The 24,485-nt window shown below is 35.9% G+C and overlaps 1 protein-coding gene and 1 long non-coding RNA gene across 5 annotated transcripts in view; one reads left to right on the top strand and one right to left on the bottom strand.

Annotated features, from left to right (window-relative positions):
• Nucleotides 1-504: 504 nt before the first annotated feature.
• LOC145685840 (uncharacterized) lies at nucleotides 505-17,636 on the bottom strand. The gene is made up of 2 exons (XR_014131492.1): nucleotides 17,254-17,636; nucleotides 505-915 (listed from the first exon to the last, which is right to left on the bottom strand). It is a non-coding gene; the product is annotated as an uncharacterized LOC145685840 (long non-coding RNA).
• Nucleotides 15,468-24,485, top strand: part of LOC145685839 (uncharacterized) — a 199,226-nt gene continuing 190,208 nt past the window's right edge. For 3 of the 4 annotated variants that reach the window (XM_081758450.1, XM_081758451.1, XM_081758448.1), the window contains exon 1: nucleotides 15,469-15,632. Coding sequence is in view for 2 of the 4 variants with exons in the window: in XM_081758448.1 (XP_081614574.1) it covers nucleotides 15,581-15,632 (52 nt within the window). In the remaining 2 variants the exon portion in view is untranslated. Of the gene's footprint in view, nucleotides 15,633-24,485 lie in introns of all 4 variants that reach the window. The other variant, XM_081758449.1, reaches the window with a different exon arrangement.

Below are 24,485 nucleotides of genomic sequence, written 5' to 3'. Positions count from 1 at the left end.
CAATGTAATAATGTTGAAAATCATATTTTGTTTTCTACTGTAATACATCCAAGTGCTGTAAAACAAAAAACAATAAGAGATTCCATCTCAAAAATACTTACCGAGCTCCTTCATGGCTAAGTAGTTTGTACATGCGCCTTTGTCATGGGGGACTCGGGTTCGATTCCCAGCTGGAGCTCATATGGTTCGTATTCTACGTTAATTAGTAGGTCCCAAATCACATAGCCTCGCTGCTGAAAGGAACGATAAGCTCAAAATTCATCCATCAATCAAAATACTTACCGTTATTAGAAGTAAGCGTTTGCAATTTGCAGTCTTTGAAAGAAAACCCTATGTGTCATGCATAGAATGAATTTTCATCACACAATATTTACTGAGTGTACTTTGATATAGCTTCAGTCTTACTACAAAATACAAAGTTACACATTTGTAAATACCTCAGCAGCACTGTTAAGGTTAAAAGAGGGTAGAAATTCAGAAAAGAAAGAAAAATATTTTTCCACATTGCGCAATGAACAAACAATTTATTTATCTTTTTTACTTTTTATTTATAGCTCTAAAATCACTTCAGTCCCCTCCCATTCCCCTTCCTCCGCCACTTCGTTATTGTCCTTTTCTTCTTTTTTCCAGTTCTCTCTTTTTGCTCTTCCTCCCCTCTAAGTTCCACGATAAGCCTAATATGGTTTCAGAATTCAGTTCTTTTTTAGTCTTTTTCAGTGCATTTCGTAATAGGTACACATTTACATATATCAGATGTATGCAATTTTTCGCTTTCCTTTTTATTTTGAGGACAGGTTTATGATAAATAATATGATTTTCGTTCCCAAAGATTTTCTATTTTTTCACGGCAGTAATCATTTCCTGTATACTCTTCAAATTCATATAAAAAGGTTAATCCTTCCTGCTCCATTTCTTCTGCAAAATAAGGAAATAAACGTGTTATTAGTATAACATATTTTCCATAAGACAGTAAAATAAATAAAAATTATAATTATTGTATATGTCGCTAATATTATTTAGTTTTTCCCCCAATGTTTCTTTTCTATAGCATTAAAATAAATCCGTAAAAGTTCCTAACAAAGATCACACACAAACATATGTTATTCTAGCAATGTATGATATTCAGCATTATTAAAAATTCGTTACTGGTTTAAACATATTGTTTGAATAGCAATCCTAAAATATCAACGTTTTTCCCGTGGTCTTCCATCATTTTCTTTAGCGTGCAAGACCTATGTACGATTTTGGGTGGGAGCGTCATAAGAAAGTTTTGTTGATGTGTGAAATGTATGTTCGATTTTCGATGAGAGCACGCAAGACAATTTCGCTGATGTGGGGAACCTAAGTTTGATTCCCGGTGGGAACTGATATGGTTCGAACAAGGTTTTTGTGAGAATATATCTAAAATATAACCTCGTTGCTGGACGGGATGCTGTTCAACTCAAAATTAACTCATCTCCAACAACAAAGTTTCAATGTACTGTGAGACCTAAGTTTGATTCCTGGTGGGTACTTATGGTTTGGATTGTTGGTAAGACCCCACGAACAAAGTTTCTTTGGTGTGCGAGAAAGGCTTGATTCCTGGTAAGGCCCCCACGAATAAAAATTCGTTGGTGTAAAAGAGCTAGGTTTAGTTCCCGGTAGGACCACGTCCTTTATATCACTCTTTTCGTCTAAAGGTCGTTCTGAATTAGAAAAAAACTTCCATGATAAAATAAGATTCAACCAAGTAACTATGTTAAATAAACATACCTTTTGAATCAGTTAATCACGATTATATATACAAGAAATTTAAGTTTACATTCGTTTTAGGATACTGCCTATACTTTTAGTCCATGAAATTAATTTGCTTAATTATTACATAGTCAAAATACAGAAAACATTTATTCCATTATGATTAAACAAATAGCAATACTCTGACAATGGTAATCCAATAGTAAATCATTAATGAAACTATCACGCTGCCTCTACTAGTGACACTTAGTGTGAAAACTTTAAATTAAAAATTAGTTTGGTGCTAGCTGTTGAGAAGTTCAGATGTGTATGGTGCTGTTTTCCATCAGGTAAGGAAAATATGCACATACATATATGTTAAATGAACATTTTAATAATTAGGGGAACCGATTGGTACGAACATATCCTCCCTCCACTTGTGTGCATAAAAGTAAAACCAGGGGTTAAAATTGTATGTTGTTATATTCGCCCCTACATGTGTGTGCTTTTATCTATTTTAACGTCAACTGCTGTAGTTTATTAGGGGAAGCCTAGTAACAAAGAGAGGGGTGAATGATCCTCGGTGAGGCAGAAAGTATAGGGGAAATTTGCTACCGAAACACGGGCATAAGCGCCTCCTCTCTCAGTGAAGCAAGAAGCACTCGCTTACATTCAGTTCTACTATTAGAGTGAATACGGGTATGAATGCCCCCTCTCTAAGTGAAGCAAGAAGTGTTTAGTTAGGAGAGCCTACTAGCAAGAAACACAGCATTAACGCCCCCTCTCTTAGTGAAGCAAGAAGTGTTTATTTAGAGAGCCTACTAGCAAGAAACACGGGCATAAACGCCCCCTCTCTCAGTGAAGGAAGAAGTGTTCAGTTGTTGGATCCTTGTTGCAAAAGACAAGATTGGACGCCTTGCAACAAAAAATTAATTTGATCACAATTAGAGATTGTTCATCGAGCTTTTTAGTACGTTCACAGTGTTCGAGTAATCATTACGTGGGGGATAAAAGAAAAAAACAATCTTTAATATTTTCGGAACTATTTTAGTGCCCTCACACAAAGCGTTCGAGTAAGTTGTCAGAATAAAAGATACGATCCAACACATATGTTAAACTTCCACAAGCGAAGTAACAAAAATTGAGGTTAGCATACGTATCTTTGCCGTGAGTGAACCTGCTGGCTCCAGAGGAGGCTATGCAAATCGCATGGGTTCACTGTGGTTAAAACATACTTCTATAACTATCCTTACGTTTTAAAATTATTAAAGAAAAGTTTTCCAAATAAATGTATTTGTACTATTAATTTGAAAAGTATTACCCTAACAATGTATTAAATATTAATCAGTCTTCTACAAATCCCTAAAGCAGTACTAATATCTAAAATAAATCTCTCTCTTTCTTCTTTTCTATTTCCACACATATCTCTGCTTTTTTCTATTTCTACATCATTCAGATCAGGAGAAACTTTTCGAAAAAATTAAACCACTTATGAACATTAGTTTTGAATGATTTTTAAATATTACGCGATAAATGACTACTATTCTTTTTCTTTCTATTCATTCTTGTTATGCAAAGCTTGACATAGGCCATTCTCTTCTCGTAAACAATCTATGACCTGCACTAAATCAATCTTCGATCAGTGGTGGTTCTGAGGAAAGTCACCATGTATTTCTAAAAACCTGACTTTTTTCGCAATTAGTCGGATATTTCCATGTAAAGTCTAAATAATTAAATAAATAAATAAATAAAGACATATAGGTTGTAACTTGGTACAAGTTAACCCGCAAAGTATCATATACAGCTTGAATTCTCCGTATTCTTAGCTATGGTATCACTGATCAATTATCACTGTTCTGTATGTTTCAGATCCGCTCCTTAAAGTATCATAAAGCAATAGTTCTCACATCTTCATTTCATTAACCTCTGTTTGCATCATACATAGAAATGTATACACCCGTGATAATAATAATAATAATAATAATAATAATAATAATAATAATAATAATAATAATAATAAAGCTTCTTCCTTCGCCCTTTGATGGTTTGGGTTCCCGGGAAACGTGACACACACTTCAAACAATATTGAGTTTGGTTGTCCATGAGACGATTCTCAATTCACTTTTCCTTTACTGATAAATAAAGCATTCAGTACCTTACCTAATCGTTCCCAAATCTATGGTGTGTCGGTATATTAGCCCGAACTAGATAAATAATCATTCACAAAATTCAGGAGTGGGCTGCTACACCTTAACCATTCTTTTTAAAGGTACAGTGGATCATTGTTAGATCACGTACCTCTGGTGCATGGGGGTCCATAGTTCGATCCTAGATCGCGTCAATGATTTTCATAACAGTTTAAATCATGTCCGTTTCTTCTCATTACAATTTTTCAAACTAAACTTGTTATCGGAAATGCCTAAATGTGTTCAACTAAATACATCAAGGTACTTGTTAATTATTATAATAATATAAAAACTTAGGTTGATTTTGATTTTCCACTTGAAGAACACGCACAGAAACAAAAAGAGACACAGCGAAAACCACACAACAACAATGTGTTTTCAAATGGATATAAGATAATGAATTTTCATCTTTTATTTTCGTATGTCTTGTGCAAATGTCGATTAGGTAGCAATACATGAAAAAGGCGGGATATTCGGTTTCCATACAGAAAGAGAGAAAAGCCAGATACCGTGTCATTAACATCATGGTATACTTCTTTCGTCATCAATTCGCATTTTCATTTTTTCTTCCAATAATATGACGGAATATATCTATAGTTAGACATGAAACTCCAACGTGAACTCGTCCCATTAAGAAATTTATCATTTTCCTTCATATAATTTCACAAGCACTGACAGAATACCTATGCAAGTAGATGCCATTAACTATAATTTTGCTCAAAATATTATCCCTTATCAGACAATTTCAAACTGTGAGTAACAGTCTGTAATCTGGACAATTTAATTGATAACGTCGTCTGTCTGAATTCATAGGGAGTTTCGCTATCGAAACAAGGCATTCCGATGATCATAATGAGATGAGGCGCGCCACAAAACATACAAAAACTGAAATCCACAAAGGGGTAGGGAAAATTCGTTACTAGCATCTTCGCTGAAACTTGTACTCTCAAAAACAAACACAAGTAAGGTGCGACAGGAATTGCAATTTTCATTGCCCCATTATTCCGATATATAACGCCGCTTTTCAAAGTAATTTATTGCCTTCATTGAACATGTGTCTCGATTAGTGCAACACAAATAAATTGCCATAGCATTAAACTCTGTTTTATTTCTGAAACAAAGAATCGACCATCTCTCTATCTCAAAAGACAAGGGGTAATAACAGGACAAGGTAGAACCAATCAACAAAGGATGAAAGAAGCCCTGGTTAAATATTCTTCAATGAGTGGTAATTGGCCCCCAAGACGTGGGTGGTGAGAGGTAGAAATGCCAACCGACCAGATCATCGACATTAAGTTAGACAAATGGCCAACGAATTCAATCCTTTTATTCCTTCCAGTTGTCCCCAGACAACGACGCCACTCACAGCGTCCAGCGACGGATGTAGGCAGTCATTCAACGGGGAAAAGAGAGAGAGAGAGAATGCATTCACCCGTTCACAAGAGGGGACTGGTCACTCAGAGCTAAGGGAAATGATTGATAGCTGTCTATGTGAGAACTCCCATTTATCGACTCCTGGGGGCCTGGCTAAGGTCTCCTTGTACTCAACTGCGCACGCATCTCCAACTATAGATTTGCTGTTCGGTGAATGCTGTAAAGAGCAAATCGCCAGTTGTGAGAGACGGCGTAGAAGGAAGATGTACACATCAATGTTTCTGCAAAACGAAGTTCGTATCGCAGCGAAAGAAAATGAAAAATAAATAAAAATATATTTTCTACCTCACATTCCATTTCCTTCCCTGAGATGATCCTGGAATAATATTCACAGTTTAACATCCAGCTTTTCATTCCTGTCCACACATTTTACTATTTTCGGACTATAATCCCTTTGACTTTGTTATGGAATTTTTCTAAGTTCTCAATTGCAGACTGTTCAGAACTTCCTATAGAAGTATTCCATTAAAAATCATTGGCGAACATTATCTACAGGGAAAAGACTTCTGCATGATACGGGATGCTTGGAGTAATGTTTCTGGGAGATGATAGGCAAGATCACATTTTAATGTTATTTTATAACATTTTAATTTTATTATATCACTTTTTTAAATTTTAATTTGAGCACACTTTTTAATATTTTAGGAATATAATTCCTCTGAGTTTCCTATGGAAAAGAGACGGGAAAAGACACATAGTGTTCGAGTAATTACAAGAGATCGCATTTCAAGGCATATAACATATTTGTGATGGGCTAAGACACATTTAGGTTTATATCATAATTAAAAATTATTTATCTATTAAAGAACCGAGTACGATCATGTTTCAAACAGGAAAAGAGAACAATAACCTATTTCCAGGTCCACTCCAACACTTCTAAAGGTTTGGCAATAAATCTTTACCCTCCTAATGCTCTGTCCAGTGATATCTAGGCTATATACAAGGTCATAAACAAGATAATAAATCAATTAATCAATTAAATTTGACAGGTCCTATTCACGACCACTAGAAGTTTCCATTCTATTAAACTATCGGCAAGCGCAGTCTTCTCCAGTAGCCCTGATACCGTTTTTTCATCACATATATAACTTGGTAGAAATGTTCCCCATGTTCATCAATTTCTGCTCTGCATTTTTCAACGAAGAAATCTATATGGGAGTGCAACATCTGCATTTTTAGTAACATATTACAGCCTATTGCGTAGTAGAAGATATTAGATGCTCCACTACTTCCTTATAGTTCTGAGACCGCTCGTTTCCCAGGACATTCGTTACCATTGTCGGAAAGAATCACATGTAATCCTCTCCTTATCTTGTAACACTACATCAAATTCAGGATCATTGAGGAGTTAAAGCCAATAACGATTCTCTACGTAAATTTAGTTTTAGCAATTTGTGGAAGTTTACGCAGAGTATATTTGAATAGTTTTGATGCGTCGATGAATAGCCGACATTCATGGGGATTATTTTCTATATTAAGTTTACTTATAAGACCAGTTACATTGTTGCAACATATTATGTAATTTTTCACTGAAAATACTATTTCAGGGATTTTGACTTGTTCAAAACACAAACACTCTTTAGATATCCAGAATAAGCTCCTCACAGCTTAAATCTGGATATTAATAGTTCTGCTGCACTCTTTGACAACCCCAGGTAATTTAGTTCAGGCTGAGTATGATATGGCGAAAAGATAATGATATGTTGGGTTTGTGAAGTGAGTATCGGTGGAAAAAGATGAATTTGCTGCAGAATTTGACAACTTGGGTCGACTTTGTCCGCCTTTTGCTCTTTACCCAATAAAATATTGTATTAAGGTACGGGAGGTTGAAGAATGTTGCACAGTAACGTACATTTCAAGAAATATTTGGATAAGTAGTAGTCCACTTTTTTTCTTTTTGGGATAGAACCTTAATTGGAGGTACTATGCAAAAATAGCAGTTTGAAGTATGATCTGTCGGCTCTCTCCACATCATTGGAACTACAAATAGCATGCATGGCATTTATGCATGTAGACAGCCCCGCAAGTTTGTAGAACAAGTATTACAAAAAATATGAGATGCCCACTTCTTGTTCGTATTTCCCACTTTACACCCGAAGTACAAGTGATAGACTTTCTTTATGATAATCGTGAAATTCCACTTTTCGTTTCACTTCGTTCAAAGCAATTTGCTCTGCTCTATTAACACATTTACGCGACATGTTTGCTTAGTTATTTATGTCAAACACAGCTGAATCAGCAACTCATAAATTTAAATTAAAAGCATTTCTACCGGTTCCTAAGAGATCAATATTAGGACCCAAATTATTTCTATTACGAAGGTTTGCTGGTAAGTTCTCGGTCCGACTCCCTTCTGAATGTACTACCCTGATGTAATTGATGTCATATGAAATATTGATCTTTTATATGTTTAAGTACCAAATTTCACGAATCTACCACGAACGGTTTTTATTTTAAAGGTAATTGATGAATTATGGCGGAGCCAGATGTTGGCTTTCGGTTTCGAGTGGCAGCCATATTTGTTTTCGAAGATGTGCCATTTTGCGGTGTTGTAAGGGGTTACAGAATCTGAAAGATCTCTGTTCCTAATTACCCTATCGATGTAAAACCAAAACCAAAATGTTCAGTAAGTTCTACACTTTAAGAGTGTACATTAGTTATTGTCATTCATAAATTGTGAATGGGTAAAATTAAAATTTGAAAAAGTAGGTGATTGACGTTAAAAATCTCAAATTTGGCAACTATATTTTTTAAGAAGGGAAGGGATCAGGAAGTTGAGCTTTACTGAATAAAGAGGTCTGATATGGTTCTTATCACTCACCAAGTTTAAATCCTTAGACGTGTTCCCCTTTCTTTCTAGAAATTATAAAAATTCAGAAAAGTGGAAAAAGTGCATATTTCACAGGTATATATCTCTGGTGGAGGACTTGATAAAAATATACAATTCCTCCCCATAACAGGTCTATATGATATTATTCTATACCGAAAATTAGGAGTTTCAGATTAGACTGTAAGTACCTTTATTATGAACACAAAAATTATACCTATAAGTAAGCATAGGCAGAAGTACGGATAAACTAGAGTGTACTGTATATCCATCATAAGTCGGTTGGCAATGGATGAATAATGCATAGAGTAGTTAAGCACAACATGCAAGAACAAGTATTATCCTGTTAATAAGCATACAGAACAAATGTACTAAAAACACAATTCAACAGAGTGTTTGTTCCAACATGCACAATCGTGTTCAGACATGCATCAGATAGGAATTCACTACTGGTGCTTCACTCACATGCTTACAGCGCAAGAAGACGATTGTGTTTCTGCAGATCTGTGTATCAATACTGCATCAAATTAGTGAAGAAAATGGAATATGATGTAGGCAAATATATTGGTGAACAATGTCATAAATCTTTGTATGGGCCGGTAGCAAGATGCATTACGTCTCTTAGTGACTTCAGTGAAGAGAAGAGGAATCTTCTGGTAATGTGAACAAGCAGTGGCATTACAAACATATGCAACTACCACGAAGTGAAGTTTTCTCGAAAGTACCATCATCTTTTTGGTAATTCGTGTTGCGACCCTCTAAAAATCCATGAAAAAACTATAACCAAAGGACATTCAGAAATTTCGAGTGCACATTTACTAAAGGACAAGAATTATGCAGTAGATCTGATTCCTGGAAAATCATTATGTGCTACATGCTACACAAAAATCTTTGTTGTACAAGAAAGAAGCAAAATCGAAAACAATAATGTTGAACCTGGAAATGAGCATGATTTTGTCTTCCATCAGACAATATTGAAGTTTTGAATGCAACGTGTTCAAAATTAGGCGTGTTACCTGCTTCGATAATAAGGATGTTAAGTGTTGTACAGAGACCAAAAGCAATGCGCAAAAAGTTAGAACAATTGAGTACAAGATTGGAAAGAAGCCTTGAAGTTTCTTTTGACAGTTCAGTTGCTGATGAATCAACAACAGAAAATATGCATTCAGTGTCGCTGGCCGAAGAATATGAAGTGCTCATCAAAAAATTGAAACAGAAATGCACTGTTGCTGAGAAAGAAGAACAAGTGAAAATACCCGAATCTTGGTCAAGAAAATTGGTGTGTGCTGAATTTAATGTTTCAGAACGTTTAGCTACACTGGCTAGAGAACTTACGAAAACTCAAGGAATACTGCCTGATGTATGTGAAAGAAGTAACAGTAAAACTATTGATGAAAGTACTGTGAAGAAAGTTGTTGATTTTTATATAAGTGAAGAAAACAGTAAGGATCCTTCCTGGCAAAAGAAGACTTGGTGAGTGATAAGAACCATATCAGACCTCTTTATTCAGTAAAGCCCAACTTCCTGACCACTTTTCTTCTTAAAAATAATAGGTGCCAAATTTGGGATTTTTAACGTCAATCACCTACGTTTTCAAATTTTAATTTTACCCATTCACAATTTATGAATGACAATAACTAATATACACTCTTAAAGTGTAGAACTTACTGAACATTTTGGTTTTGGTTTTACTTCGGTAGGGTAATTAGGGGCAGAGATCTTTCAGATTCTGTAACCCCTTACAGCACCACAAAATGGCACACCTTCGAAAACAAATATGGCTTCCACTCGAAACCAAAAGCCAATAAAACTAAAATAATGCATATTTTGAACTAAAGACATGATAAGTTACCTGTACATAAAAAATCAGATTTGTAGAAATTTATCAGTGGTCCTGCTATGTTGACGTGAACTTAGAAGGACCACTTTATTTTTCGATGTTTTCGAATTTTGAGACCAGTACAAAGGAAAATTTTTACGATGCAATGCGGTACAAACGTAGAGCAAACGATTCGTACAGAAAAACTTTTAGATTTGTAGAAATTTATCAGTGGTCCTGCTATGTTCACGTGAACTTAGGAGGACCACTTTATTTTTCGATTTTTTTCGAATTTTGAGACCAGTACAAAGGAAAATTTTTACGATGCAATGCGGTACAAACGTAGAGCAAACGATTCGTACAGAAAAACTTTTAGATTTGTAGAAATTTATCAGTGGTCCTGCTATGTTCACGTGAACTTAGGAGGACTACTTTATTTTTCGATTTTTCCGAATTTGAGACCGGTTCAAACGAATTTTTTTTATGGTACAATCTTGTACAAACGCAGTACACACGATTCCTACAGAAAAATCTTCAGATTTGTAGAAATATGTATTTTGGTCCTGCTAGGTTCACATGAACTTAGCAGGACCACTTTGCTTTTCGATTTTGAGACCCTTACAAAGGAACATTTCTACGGGACAATCCGGTACAAACGATTCGCACAGAGAAATCACAAAATTTGCAGACATTTATCAGTGGTCCTGCTATGTTCACCTGAACTTAGCAGAACCACTTTATTTTTCGATTTTTTCGAATTTGAGACCGGTACAAACGACAATTTTTACGGTACAAACCGGTACAAACGTATGGTATGCAAATAATTATAATTTTCAAAAGTGGTCCTGCTAAGTTCACACTCGTCAATATCCCCAGCATTTGTGGTCCGATTGCAGCGCCGTGGTGTGTTAAAGGGAAGAGAAATACTTTGTGTCAAATATGCATCCACTTTTTTGTGTGTGTGGCAAATTGAATTGTAGTAAAGAAAAATGAGTTGAGTAGGGATTTAATTATTATGCTGATTGAAAAATATAAGGAACATCCTTGTTTGTGCAAAGTTAAAGTTCTCTTGTAGCATAATAAGCATATGTGGCAAAGTGCTTTAGAAAAAATAGCGATTGAAATCTTTGTTTTTAGTTTCGGAACCATAATTGCACTCTTTTCCAGTGATTTGTTTTCTATGTCACGACAAGATGCTTATCAAAATGCTATCATGTAAAAGCACCATATACTTTTTATGCCATAAAATATTTTACGATATTTTTGGCAGCACATCTGCTACGTTAAATGCTTGCATCTAAAACTAGCCTTAATCTAATTGTTTGTCTACAAACTTCGTCACAGACACGGGTAAGCTTGAAAATGTTTTACGGTGTGAACTAGTGATGTATCGCTCGCGAGTAAGCCGACTCTTTTGACTAACTCTTTTGGATCAGTGAGTGAGTCGTTGTTCACTAGAAATGAGCAACGATTCTTCGAGAGTCGTTACTCTTCGAGAGTCGATGTTCTTCGGGAGTCGTTGTTCTTTGGGAATCATGATTCTTCGGGAGTCGTGGTTCTTCAGGAGTCATGGTTCTTTTTGAAACACTGTTCTCTGGAAGAGACGATTCTTTAGAAGTGACAATGTTTGGAGACCGTGAATCTTGTACGTCGCTCACTCGCGAACAGCCATCTTGCTTTTTAATCTTATTGGTTGGTTCAGTCAGTTGCTGTTTTGGAGGGATAGTTTCTCTGGTTCTCACTATAGCGAGCGCCTCTTCAGTCGAGTTCGGCAAATGTACGTTTCCTTAGTGTATTTGTAACTTTGGCACGAATAAATTAAAAAGATTACCAACAATGTAAATGTTTAGTACTTTGATGTGGCAGTTGGACATTGATATTTTACATATAAAGCGTAAACTTTTAACTATCAATGAAAATTGAATCTGCAGAATGGGGAGTAGGTTAAGTATGTAAAAGCCCGAAATATCCGGTTCTTTCCTTTTCCCTGGATCCGCTCTTGGAATCGCACATAGACAATTGAATATTCAGTTGGGAAATTAATGAAAATGAGAGCGCACAGCGCACCAGCAGTACAGATAAAAACTGATTAGTCACTCTGCGTTTGTTTGTACATCAATATTGTGCAACTGTTAGTTTTAAACAAAAGTATGTGTTAAAATGAGCATATGTAATTCAAATAAATTCGTAATAATTACAGTAAATTTTAAATATACTTTATAATAGGAGATAATTGATTCTGGCTATCTTAGTTCATTATTTTCGTTGCAAAAGGTAATTTCAGCTTAAATAACGAAGGTCTACTTAAGGGTATTTTAAGATACTTTTATAATATAGGCCTATATGGAAATTCTTACGACTGTGATGTACAAAATTCAAAACATATTTCCCGTAAGTTGTACCTACAACATAACTGAATTTTATGGAAGCACACAGGGTTGGGATGGGTGGGATCGATGCCCCTGTTAAGGTTTTCTGTACTTAAAACAATTCTTAAACCGCGATGTTATGTTATTGGCACAATACGTCTATTATATGAAAACGGCAAGAATCTTGTAATCACGCCATGGGAAAACAGTTGAACCGTTTAAAATTAATTTTTGATATACCTAGGTAGTTATTAACACTTACTTCAAATTCAGTTTTTATCATGTTACTTTGATTTGATTCAGGTCCGTAGCCACGGAGGCTGGGCCACTTCTAAATTTTTACTGTCTCCCCTAAAATTTTCACGATAGGCTTGCAAACGACCTATAATACGGTGATAAACTATAATATGGTTGGATCGCCCTCCCTAACATCCACCGGGCCAACCTACATCTTTAGGCTGACTACGGGCCTGATTTGATTTGGTTTTGAGTTTTGCGTCCTTTTCAGTAGCGAGGCACTGTAACTCAGTGGTAAAGTGCTTACCACTGGTGATTGGGGTCTCTGGTTCGATCCCGGCTAAGTAAGTTCGTGGTGGACATAATGTCCGTGGGTTTTCTCAAGTACTCCGTTTCTTCCCAAGTTCTCACTACACCAATTCTTCCATCATCATTCAGTTGCTTTAATCATCGTCTTCCTTAGGCTACAGGGCTTAATCGTTTGCCATTAAACTAAAATATTTCATTTTATTTCAGCAGCGAGGTTATATGAGATGTGGACCTACTGATTAATGTGGAACCCGAACCACATGAGGTCCCACCGGTAACCAAACGCCGAGTCTCCCATGCTAACCGCTTAGCCACGTTACTTAGATTAAAATGTGCATTCTAAGGGGGTTGTGGTCGCCAACATTTTTTAGGAAAAATTTAGTTTCTCACGATGTAATAAAATTATAGTATTGAATTTAAAGTTGTAACACTTTTGCAGTAATTCTAAAATTGAATTGCTATAGCATTGAGTCTAAAGTTATAATATTTTGCATTGCGTATTTCGATTCGTTTAAGATGTAATTTTATATAGCTTTTTTGCATTTGTGATGTATATTCACACTTATTAATAGTAACTTTATTTTGTCTAATTTGTATCCGTATTTTGTATCTGAATTCCATTTTTGCGTGTTACGTCTGTTACTTTAATTTCCATTAGTCTAAAAGTGTAACTTCCTGCGATTTTTTGAGGTTAAATTTGTTAATAGCAGTATGCTTGTAATCTAAAATTGGAGTTATACCTTTTAAATTCGTTTTATGTAATGCATTTAGTCTGATAATACAATTTTAGTCTGTAACTTTCCACTCTCCCTGTTGTAAAGATATGAATCACTGAGTCGTTCAAATTAATCGATTCATTTTAGTGAGCGAACTATTGAGCGGCCATCTCAGAGCTGAGTTGGTTTGCCCATCACTAGCGTGTACTAAAGTGGGCGCTGTGAAGCACATTGCCATGACAGGTGCATATATTAATTTCTATTGTTTAATATATATATATATATATATATATATAAATGGCTTCTACAACAAGACCTAACAAAATCCCGTGAAATGTGGCACATATATTTTAATCTATAAGAAAGTTTATATAATTTAAGATACCTTGCTGTGTAAAATCTCTTTTACTAACAACTTTCTAGAATGAAATGCACTTTAATATTAGAAGACCTCACAACACAACACTGGCTCTTGCTCTCGTCACAATGTTGTCAGTTCAGAGTCAACTTAATTATCCTTTAATATTGTACACCATGATAATTTCTATAACGCTTAAAAACTATTTCAAATATCCAATGTGGAAAACTGAAAGGTGCACATATTGTTTACAATGACAATATATGATTCCAATACCTTATGTTTTAAGTATATATTGAGAATCATCATGATTGTATTGACATCAGAAGACATGTCAATTTTACGGTGAAAATATTTTAAATATTAATTTCGGTTTACAGTGAAGTCCGAATTTTACGGTGAACTGGTTTAAAGCCATTACAGTTGGTATAGAACAGTGAGAAATATGTAAGACCATGCGAAACAGGATTGAATTAGATATTTTTCACAATAGGCCTATTTCTAAAAACCGTAAACAAGCGTTTTTCTTATTTATATGATTATGGTTACTACTAGGACATCATGGAACCCGCTCCACTGCCAACGATATTTGTAAATATAAAATTCAAGGTTGGCCGAATCCAGGGCGCGCAACATCGTTCGCCCCCTAGCTTCATATGCACTAATGAAACAAAAGCCTGACAAGACAAGAAAAATAGAATCTTTCAATGTCCTTCCCATCCCAGGAGTCTATCCTGATTCCACCACTATGTATTAATACAAATAATAATATAAACTACCTACTGTACTAATCTACCGTACTGTAGTTAGTTTATAGTAACCTAACCTATGTGATAATCTATCCTATTCCATAGTACTATCCTTCTGCTTCTACTAAACATGCGTTTTTTCAGCAATAAGCATGTAAAAGTACATTAGGTTTCACTATTTTATCAATCTGTACTCAGTAATTTGTACATACACCAACAAAAATAAACTTTAGAATGAATTGGAGAATAATTAAAAGCCAGAAAACTGAAAGAAAAATCTTGTTAATTTGTCGAATTATTCTGAATCTTTGTACCGATTCTGAATCTATCTAAATTGATGACCTATGTATTTAGTGTCAATTATTTTCATATTCCTTGACACTATTTTTTAAATATTGAGTTTGGTACTGAGGTAATATATAGACCCGCCTATGAGCGTTCATTAAAAAGTTACCATTTTGTAAAATCTCATTAAATAGTATTTTGTGTGAATACAGTGCCGTATTTCTTTGTAATTTGGTTAATCGGCTGTCATGACACATTTTGTGTAACTTACGATCATGTGGTGTAATTCCGTACGAACCTTCGCAAAAATAGTTTAGAGCATGACGCACCAGAAAAACCTCAAAAACGATTATAGCTTATATGCATAATATCGTAAACTTAAACGTTTCTTTTACCTAGCGTTTACTCATACTGTTACGAAATGATGCTGTGGATTAGTAAGCTTTGTTTAGAAAGGGTAGGAATTTTTGTCTTACCTGAACTGGCAGCACTGAGTGACTGAAGTCTACCGACAAATATAAACAGATGCATATGATGATATAGTTTGTATTTAAAACGTTATATATATTGAGAGAAAAATGGGCACAATGAAGAATGTGCTCTTAGTTTTATTGCTTTTGGGGATTGTGGGTAAGTTAAATTTTAGTGTTACTGGATATATATATATTTTTTCATTCAACCCTTATCGACAGCGGGGCATATGAACGTAACAGTTGATGATCGTATTCCTCTTGCTTACGTGGGTATCCCAGATCTTTGGTGCGTTCTATAGGTTGGCGTCCTGGATGTAGAAAAATAATACATCCTTACTTTTGACGCACGACTACAAAGAAAAGTTGAAAAATTATATTACTTCTCTAATTTCCTTCTTACTGTCCCCTAAGGTTTGCACGACCGGCATAAAAATGTTTTACTCGGCTTGGATAAGATTTAAGTAACCACCAGAAGTAATTATTGAGAAAGTACAGTCTTAAATTTACGTCTAAATATGGCTTTCGATATATAGCATGAAAAGTAGTACGATAAACGAACCATCGTGTGCTAAGTGGCTACTCAAAAGCACCAAATGCCATCTAACCGAGTGAGAGCAGGGAGAAACTGGTAGGCTCGTTCGCGGTTTCGTCCGATAGGAGCAGGCACGTCAAGGATGTTGGGTTTGCTCGCAAGCGAGTTTGAGCACCACTTATCATGGTTTCATCCTACTAAGACTCTATTTCTAAACAAAAATACAGATACTGTGCACAAAGATGCCATGGGTCAAAAATAACATCTAATAGAGCCATCTTTTATATGCACTTATTTTATCGTCGTAAAGCGCTTGTAATGAGTTTACACTAGTAAGGGTAGACGAGTAAATCTACTAAACAGTTGTATTACTTTGTATTTAATTCTGTCGCCTGCAGAAGTTTTTTCCTTACAAACATATTGTTTTATGCAATGTTTCTAATTTTACCTGTGGATCTTCCCAAACGTGTTGCGCTAAATTACACCTGCAGTTGTAGAATTGGGAAGTATTTTACAACCTCGTTCGTTACTCTTGTTGAAGATTTTACAATACGCACGTTTGGCTTGTACTTCAGGCGATTTAAAGCCCTGTCTGGAATTGTGTTTTCATTACTGTCTTCTCGGAAAAACTCATCTCATTATTAGGCTATTTTTAACCTTGGGAGATGATGTTTTTAACAGACCTTCTTGCGATATTTTATTCACATTCGGTTAAGCCTTGCATTTATTTGGTCGACTTGATCGCACGGCTAAATCCACTCTCTGCATTTGCGACTAGGTCGAATCAGGTCGGTGGCTGTGTTCAATGCTGCTTCTCGACTCGGCGCTCCTTTAGTTGATTCGAAATCGACTGGAAATTCTAAAGATGTCCAAGCGGAAAGTACTTTGAACAATTTGCTGTGGTATAGCAGAAGAATTAAGGAACGAAATTAAAATACCAGTAACAAGATAAAAGCAAGGAAAATAGTATTAGGTAAGGGAATTGATATTAAGAAAACAGTATTTAGGAGCATCATATACGTGTACTTTGATGAAAGAATTTTCAGTAGAGCATATTTTTGTAGGTTTAAGCGCTTGTCATGGTTTCACACAAATAACTCTGAACTTGTAAACATAAACTACATGTTCCTTACATTATAGAGAAACAGTGCGTTCCTTGAAATTAATATGTTACACAGTCGTGTTTCATATGGACTCACTCATTGTAACCGTAGTATACCACGAGTAAATATAAAATATTGCTTACCTACATTTTGCAAAAATGCTCCGCCAGTAGAAATCAATAACCAGTTAGTCATCTTTCGTTTATAGTCAACTCATTATAACCATAAAATTACTTTTTTTTTCTTTAAATTGTCTATTGTAAAGTTGCACTATGCAATGTATTAGGCTAGTTTTAGACGGAAGCACTTCTCGTAGCAAAAGATCGTATCTTCAATATCCTGCCGTGTAAAGTAGTCCCATGCCATGGCATTTCTTGTCGATACAACCTGCGCTATTTCGTAGCATTTTCCCCAGCATTTCTGCTCCGATTGCAGCGCCGTGGTGTGTGAAAAGGAAGCGAAAGATTTCGTGTCATATCCATGCTCTTTGTGTTGTGTGGGAAATTGAATTGTAGTAAAGAAAAATAAGTTGGAGTAGGGATACTATTATTATGTTGATTACAAAATATGACGAACATCCTTGTTTGTACAAAGTTAAAAGCATGCTGTTTCACTATACGGATCCACACAGAAATTCATAAAAAAACAAACAAAAAACTTTCTCGTTTCATTTATTGTACCTTCAGCAATCATTTCTGAGGTGTGCTCTTTCATTCTCCGGTGCAGGTTCACTTTAACAGATGGCAACGTGTAGTTTTACTATACGGATCCATGTTATAAGTAGTAGTAGTAGGAGGAGGAGGAGGAGGAATAAGTAGTAGTAGGTGTATTAGTAGTAGTAGGAGTAAGTAGTAGTAGGAATAGTAGTAGTAGCAGTAGTAGTAGGAATAGTAGTAGTAGCAGTAGTAGTAAGAGTAAGAGTAATAGTAGTAGTAAGAGTAATAGTAGGAGTAAGTAGTAATAAGAGTACAAGTAGGAGTACTTAATAATATTAACAGTATCAGTAGTTGTAGTAAGAGTATTAGTAGTAGTAGTAGTAGTAGGAATAGGAGCAGGAGTAGGAACGGGTAGTAGTAGTAGTAGTAGTAGTAGTAACAACGGGTTAGAAGCCCCGAAGGGGTTGCTTGGGTTCTATTCTCGATACAAAATGGGGAAATTACAGACTTGCCAAAATTTTATGGCCCCTGATTGAAGATTACGTGCATTTCAGTTTCGACTTTTGATTTCTATATTTCCACGTAAATACGCATCTCAGATGTAAGTGCACAACATATTTCCATTACTTATACACTACTCTATTAAAATATTGGAAATTTCTTCTGTAAATTTTAAAATCTATGGATCTGTATAGTATTACTGCCCCGTTAAAAGTCCTTTGTATCATAATAAGCATATGCGGAAAAGTGCTTTAGAAGAAATAGTGACTGAAATATCTGTTTTTAGTTTTGGAGCTATAATTGCGCTCTTCTCCAGTGATTTGTTTGCTACGTCACGAGAAAATGCTTATCAAAATGCTACCGTGTAAAAGCACAATATACTTTTGATGCCATAGAGTATTGTACGAGATTTTTGGCAGCATATCTGCTACGATAAATGCTTTCGTCTAATACTGGCCATATGAAGTCATTAAATAATGAAGAATGATATGTTTTTTTTTTTTAATCCTCCCCCCGCACTATCACTCGACGCCAGCAGCCTCGTCATACCAGGACTCGGTTAGGTATCATTAGACCACCTAGCACAGATTGGTTTGGGCTTTTTAACTGTAGGTTATATTCTACACACCCGGAAGACGTATTTGTACGCAAATCGTAAAAGAATTGAAATATTTCAGCAATTACTTCTTGTGGCCTTTTTGTATTTTATGTATGCCAAGTGAGGTATTTTCATGTCGCCGAGTGGAAACCTTTTAGGGAGTAATAAGGAGGATATTAAACGAAAGAATTATGATTTTTCAACAATTCTTTCTAGTGGTGCAGGAAAAGCAGACCTGTGCATTCTAATGAAGCTTGTATAATGTGGTATAGAAAGCGATCAGCTTCATGAACCAAGTTATCTTTGGTGGTTGTATTTCTTCCACGCCTGCACCTGACCTTTTCGAAGTATTTTGATATTTTAAATTTTATTCCTTAGATTCGCGGGTATGATTTTTAAATTTATTTGACGAATAAATCTACTGCTGTTCCCCTAGGAGCAGGGTTTGAAAAAACCCGAGTTTTTCTTAAAAAGCCCAACCCACCTGGGCCCATATGGGTTTTTTCGGATATTTTCGGGTTTAATTGGTTTTTTTCGGGTTTAATCCTTTTTTTCGAAATATTTCAATGTCTTTGGAATAAAAGTGTTAAAATGTTATTTATGTTTGTGATTTATGTTTCAAGATTGTCATTGTCACAACTTGCAACAATTTTCTACTCACTGCTGTTTTGAAAAAATGGCCGCCATTTTGAAATTTTACATTCGATCCCCAAGAAAATCTATACAGCAAATTTAGCATATCTTGTGCTTCCACCGTCAAAATTTCAACTTAAAAGACTGAAAATTGCTTCGTAACGTAGATACTCGCTGTTTTGAAAAAAATGGCCACCATTTTGATATTTTTCGTAGGTATGCCGCCAAAATCTATACAGGAAATTTAGATTGTCTCTTCTTGTTCTGTGAAAATTTTAACTTAAAAGGCCGAAAGATTTACCCTGTTGTGTGTGTGGTAGAGGCAAGCGAGTTGAGTTGATTTTGTGTTTAACGTCCCTTTTAGCAGCGAGGCTATATTACACTGAATCTACTGATTAAAGTGGAATCCGAACCACATGATCTCCCTCCGGGAAGCAAACCGGGGTCACCCACGCCGAAGACGCGTACACTAACCGCTTAGCCATGAAGGAGCTCGGCAAACAAACGAACAAATGTAGATCAAGTCATCCAGAAGTCTGACTGACATTCGCCAAATATGAATACAAAAGGGGTCTATTAATTTAAAACAAAGATATAATTTATGTTGTATGAACTATATAAATGTTTCAAAATGTCTTATATGAAATAAAATCTTCGAGCGTAAATAAACCTGCTATATTTTCTCCATGAGAATACGGGACACCTCAGACCCCCCCCCCCCTCAACTTTCCAACACAATGAATTGAACAGTCTGGTTATGAACAAAAGTATAATAGGCCGCGGTGGCTCAGTGGTAGAGCGTTCACCTCTGGTGCATGGAGTCCCTAGTTCGATCCCTGCTCGCGCCAAGTGAGCTTTGTGGTGGACAAACTGTGTGCGTGGATTTTCTCGGGATTCTCACATTTCCTCCCACGTTCTTCATTCCGTCATTTCATTCATTTCTCATCATCACCGTCACCTTGAGCATAGCAGGCATAACCATGAGACTAAAAGTAAAAGATTTCATTTTTATTTATTTATTTTTTTCAAGAATATAATAGGCGAAAGTTCACTAAGCAGCAGCTGTTTTTCTCTCTTCGTAGCCTGCAATTAATTGTACAGACTGAAGAGGCCTAAAAACTTAAGATGTGCTATAAAAATGCTTTACAGGAAAACAATATGCAAATTATTTAAATCAGTGATACAATCTACCTTCAATATTCTTGGCGCGTTTAGCAATATTTATACTCGCCGCGACCTTATCCTGATAGCCGAGATACCCAGCTTCAATTCAGGCGACTCCGCGCACATTACATAGTTCTTCACGTTACACACGTAAAACATTACTTAGGAGATCAATTCAAAGAGCTAATTGAGTTCAAGTACATAAAAATGTCAATACAGAAACAATATTTAAAATAAAAGGTACTAGATTTATTAGTAACGGGTTATGAAAATGACGTCACGACTCAGAATCGGAAAGAGAGAAGGAAAGAAAGGAGTGAAAAGCTGGCAGCTAAGATGCGAGTCTCTTGCAAGTGTTGCAAGATTAAAAACTTGAAAAATCTTATATCAAAAACAGAGGACCATTAAAATTAGTTAATTGATCAATGTTAGAAACCGTCCACAATGGATGGGAAATGGTTAAATATTTTTATATGATATATAAATTAAATAGAGTAGTTAACCCGTAAGAAACTTCTTTGCCTGCTGATAAATGAAACAAAAGAAAGAACGGGACACGCATATAACTTCTGCAATTTTTGTGCAGAGAGTAACATTGCTCTACCAAATATCGTCTTCGCGCGTGCGTTAGAGTGGGTACGTGGGTGTACTGAAATTGAAACCATGGAGAGTGTTAAGCGCGAAGTTGAAAATATGAATGAATCCGAATTATCATCTTCTCAGCATTATCGCAAACACGAGGAAGGGAAACCTCTTTAAAGTCAAGCAAAGTAAATTGTCAACAATTTGTAAGCTCGAATAAGATAAAAATATGCAGACAAAACTATTGAAGAAATTGTTAATATGATTGTTGCCGGTTCGCTGTGGTTTACTCAGTGCCAATGAAGAGTTGCTGTGCTTTTAGAAAAAAAAAGAAACGCATTTTTAATTTATTGTGTGGGAGGGTGGCTGCTCGTATGTTTCTGTTTATGATTGACCTTTTCCAGGTAGATATATGAGAATAACTTCATTTCTTATCCTTTCTTACCTTAATCAATTGAAATGAATAAGCAAAATAGTTTTCATGCTCTCGGGTTTTAATTGTGAGGATTGCAAATACATGACGTACGAATTTCCAATACATTTATTACTATTGTCGTGTCTTCATGAATTATTAAAACAAATACACCAAGAAACATATTTTTCGTAAGCGGCAGGAAAAGGACGAGAAATCACCGCTCCGCGGATATCGGCTGAAACCCAGAGCAGCGCCAGTTGAAACCCTGGCGATTGAGAGCCAAACCAAAACACACACACACACATACAAAGGCTTCCCTGTGAAAAGGTTCGCGCGCTGACATGTACTAATGCGCTTGTGATGCGGCTCTCAAGTTAACATTGCGTTTAGTATACATGGATTTATTTGCCAAAATTATATTCGTCAGTTTAATCTGATGAAAAGCTGATTTTTCTACCTGTGTCGTGTGAAATTGTCAGGACCAGATTTAGATTTTTCTAAGACCTGGACCAAAGCACAATTCTGAGCCCCTAGCCCCTGAAAAAGATTATAATTCTTGTTAACTTACCTAATGTGTTGCTGGAGAAAAGGTCAGCCATCTTCCCCCGTGTTTGTAAATGTAGAAACACTCAAAGCCATTTTATTTATTTATTTTTTAATCCGGAGAGTATCCGAGTTTCTATCAAGTTCAATGGAAAAAGTAGCATTCCAAATTTCGCTTGCTATCAAGTCGAACAGGGTGGTGTAATAACTTCCTCGAAACTGTTAATGCAACAGCGTACTGTACATTCACTAATTACAGGATTTCCAGGGAGTGTCAGAATTTTTTGTTTTTTACTTTTCGAATAAGCTGATATTGATAGTAGAAATGGAACAGAGTTAAGATACGGGACATTTCCCTTTCCCGACTAAATTTACGGGGACGCGGAACACTCGGGCCTAAAAACGGGACTGTTCCGTTTTTTACGGGACGTATGCCAGGCTTAAGTAAATAGTTTTATTGAAATATTCATTTCCGATCCTTCTGCGTTTAATTCGGGAATTTCTCGTGCACTTCTTTCATGGCGTGTACATCAAACTTCTTTCATGGCGTGTACATCAAAACTTCCACTAGTACGGAAATTTGAACCCAGCACTTGAAATAGTAAGCGTTACATAGTCTTCGTAACCCCGAGCATTAACCTTCTTAAATTTGACAAGAATTTTTATGCTATTGCTGGTGTTGATTCTACAGAATGCTTATTTGTAGAGTAGCAACCACCGCCCGCTGGATTTACTCTTCTCTCGCTCGCTCTCTATACTGCCTGTCGAAATATCGAAAATAACATGGAGATCACCGTACGAATATTTTCCTAATCCCGCCGCATGGGTGCAGCACTAAGCGAGGCCTGTGTGTATAAATTTCATAGAGGAAAATACATTGTGCGGTTTAGTGTTTTCGCAAATTAAAATGTATTATTGTTGTATGTCCTTTTCTAAGGCACAAAGAGACATTTTAGAATACGTTGGGGTATCGTTTCACGAAATACCATCGAGTATTCAACTGCAGAAAAATGGTAAAGTAAAATATCAAGACATGGTGATACGAAGGGAAGTAACTGAATTCCTCCAGACAGATCTGTTGTTTGTTGTCAACATTCTGTAAAAGAAGATTTAAAAAATGTAAAGTTCGGAAGCTGAAAGAAGACTCTGTGCCCAATGTGTTCTCTGAATTTAGTAATAGACGACTAGAAGAGCGATCTAGAAAGGTGAACTTCCATACTCTAAACTGTGTCACGTTCACCTCATTAAAGGGAGGCTACTATACCGGATTTCAAGAAATCGGTAGATTTACTGAGAAGTCTGAGGCATTATGTTTGCCAGTTCTGCGGAATGCACTTTGTTGAACTGTCACAGTCAAGAAAAGCACAAATTGCCATTATCAGAAATAATAGTGAAAAAATAAAATGAGAAACCACATTTATATGTGCAGAAAGCATAAGCAAGGCGTTTTAATTTTCTTGAAAATTCAAACCCATTTTCAGAAAGACAGTTGAAACTCTAAAAATGAGTATTGGACAATTTCCACTGTTTCGTATTATTATTATTGATATTTGGAGTGAGTAAAGCGAGTCGTTCGCGAGGAAATACTGTGGAGTTGAGTTTAACGTCCCGTTCAGCAGCGAGGCTATATGAGACTTCGACCTACTGATTAACGTGAAATCCGAACCACATGAGCTCCCGCCAGGAGTCGAACCCGAGTCTCCTACGCCAAAGGCATCAGAAAATACATTCAGGATCGGTGTCAGATTTAATGTTTTGCCACCTATAGGCAAAAAAAAAAAAAAAAAAAAAAAAAAAAAAAATGCGCCTCTCATGCCGACGTACAAAATTTTAACACAATATATATAGGATAATTTCAATATAACGTCTTACGATTATCCCGTTAAGCTAAGGCAGACGGATGATTAAGGCAAGTGAATGTTGATGGAAGAATTGGTGGAATGAAATGTGGAAGGAAATGAAAGTACCCCGAGAAAACCAACGGACACGAAATTGTGCATCACAAACTTGCTTGGCCGGGAACAAAACCAGGAACCCCACGCATAGAGGTAAGCGGTCTACCACTGAGCCACCCTGTCCCTATATACGTTTTTGTACAAATTTTAACGAATTTTAGTTTCGAATCTGCTGTAAAGAAAGATTCAAACTGTTTCAAATTTACATCTTTTAAAACAAAGTTACAGAGAATGATCAATCTGTGCAAGAGTAAAAGAAATTGTTTTGAAGTTTAATACGTAAATTGTTAATATTGAAATACTAAAAAGTCTCAGAATAATTGTATTT

Source organism: Thermobia domestica, chromosome 5 (assembly GCF_964235325.1).
Source record: "Thermobia domestica chromosome 5, izTheDome1.hap1.1, whole genome shotgun sequence".
Lineage (NCBI taxonomy): Eukaryota > Metazoa > Arthropoda > Insecta > Zygentoma > Lepismatidae > Thermobia > Thermobia domestica.
Note: the sequence above shows the minus strand (reverse complement) of the source record. Positions and strands in the feature narration are given on the sequence as shown.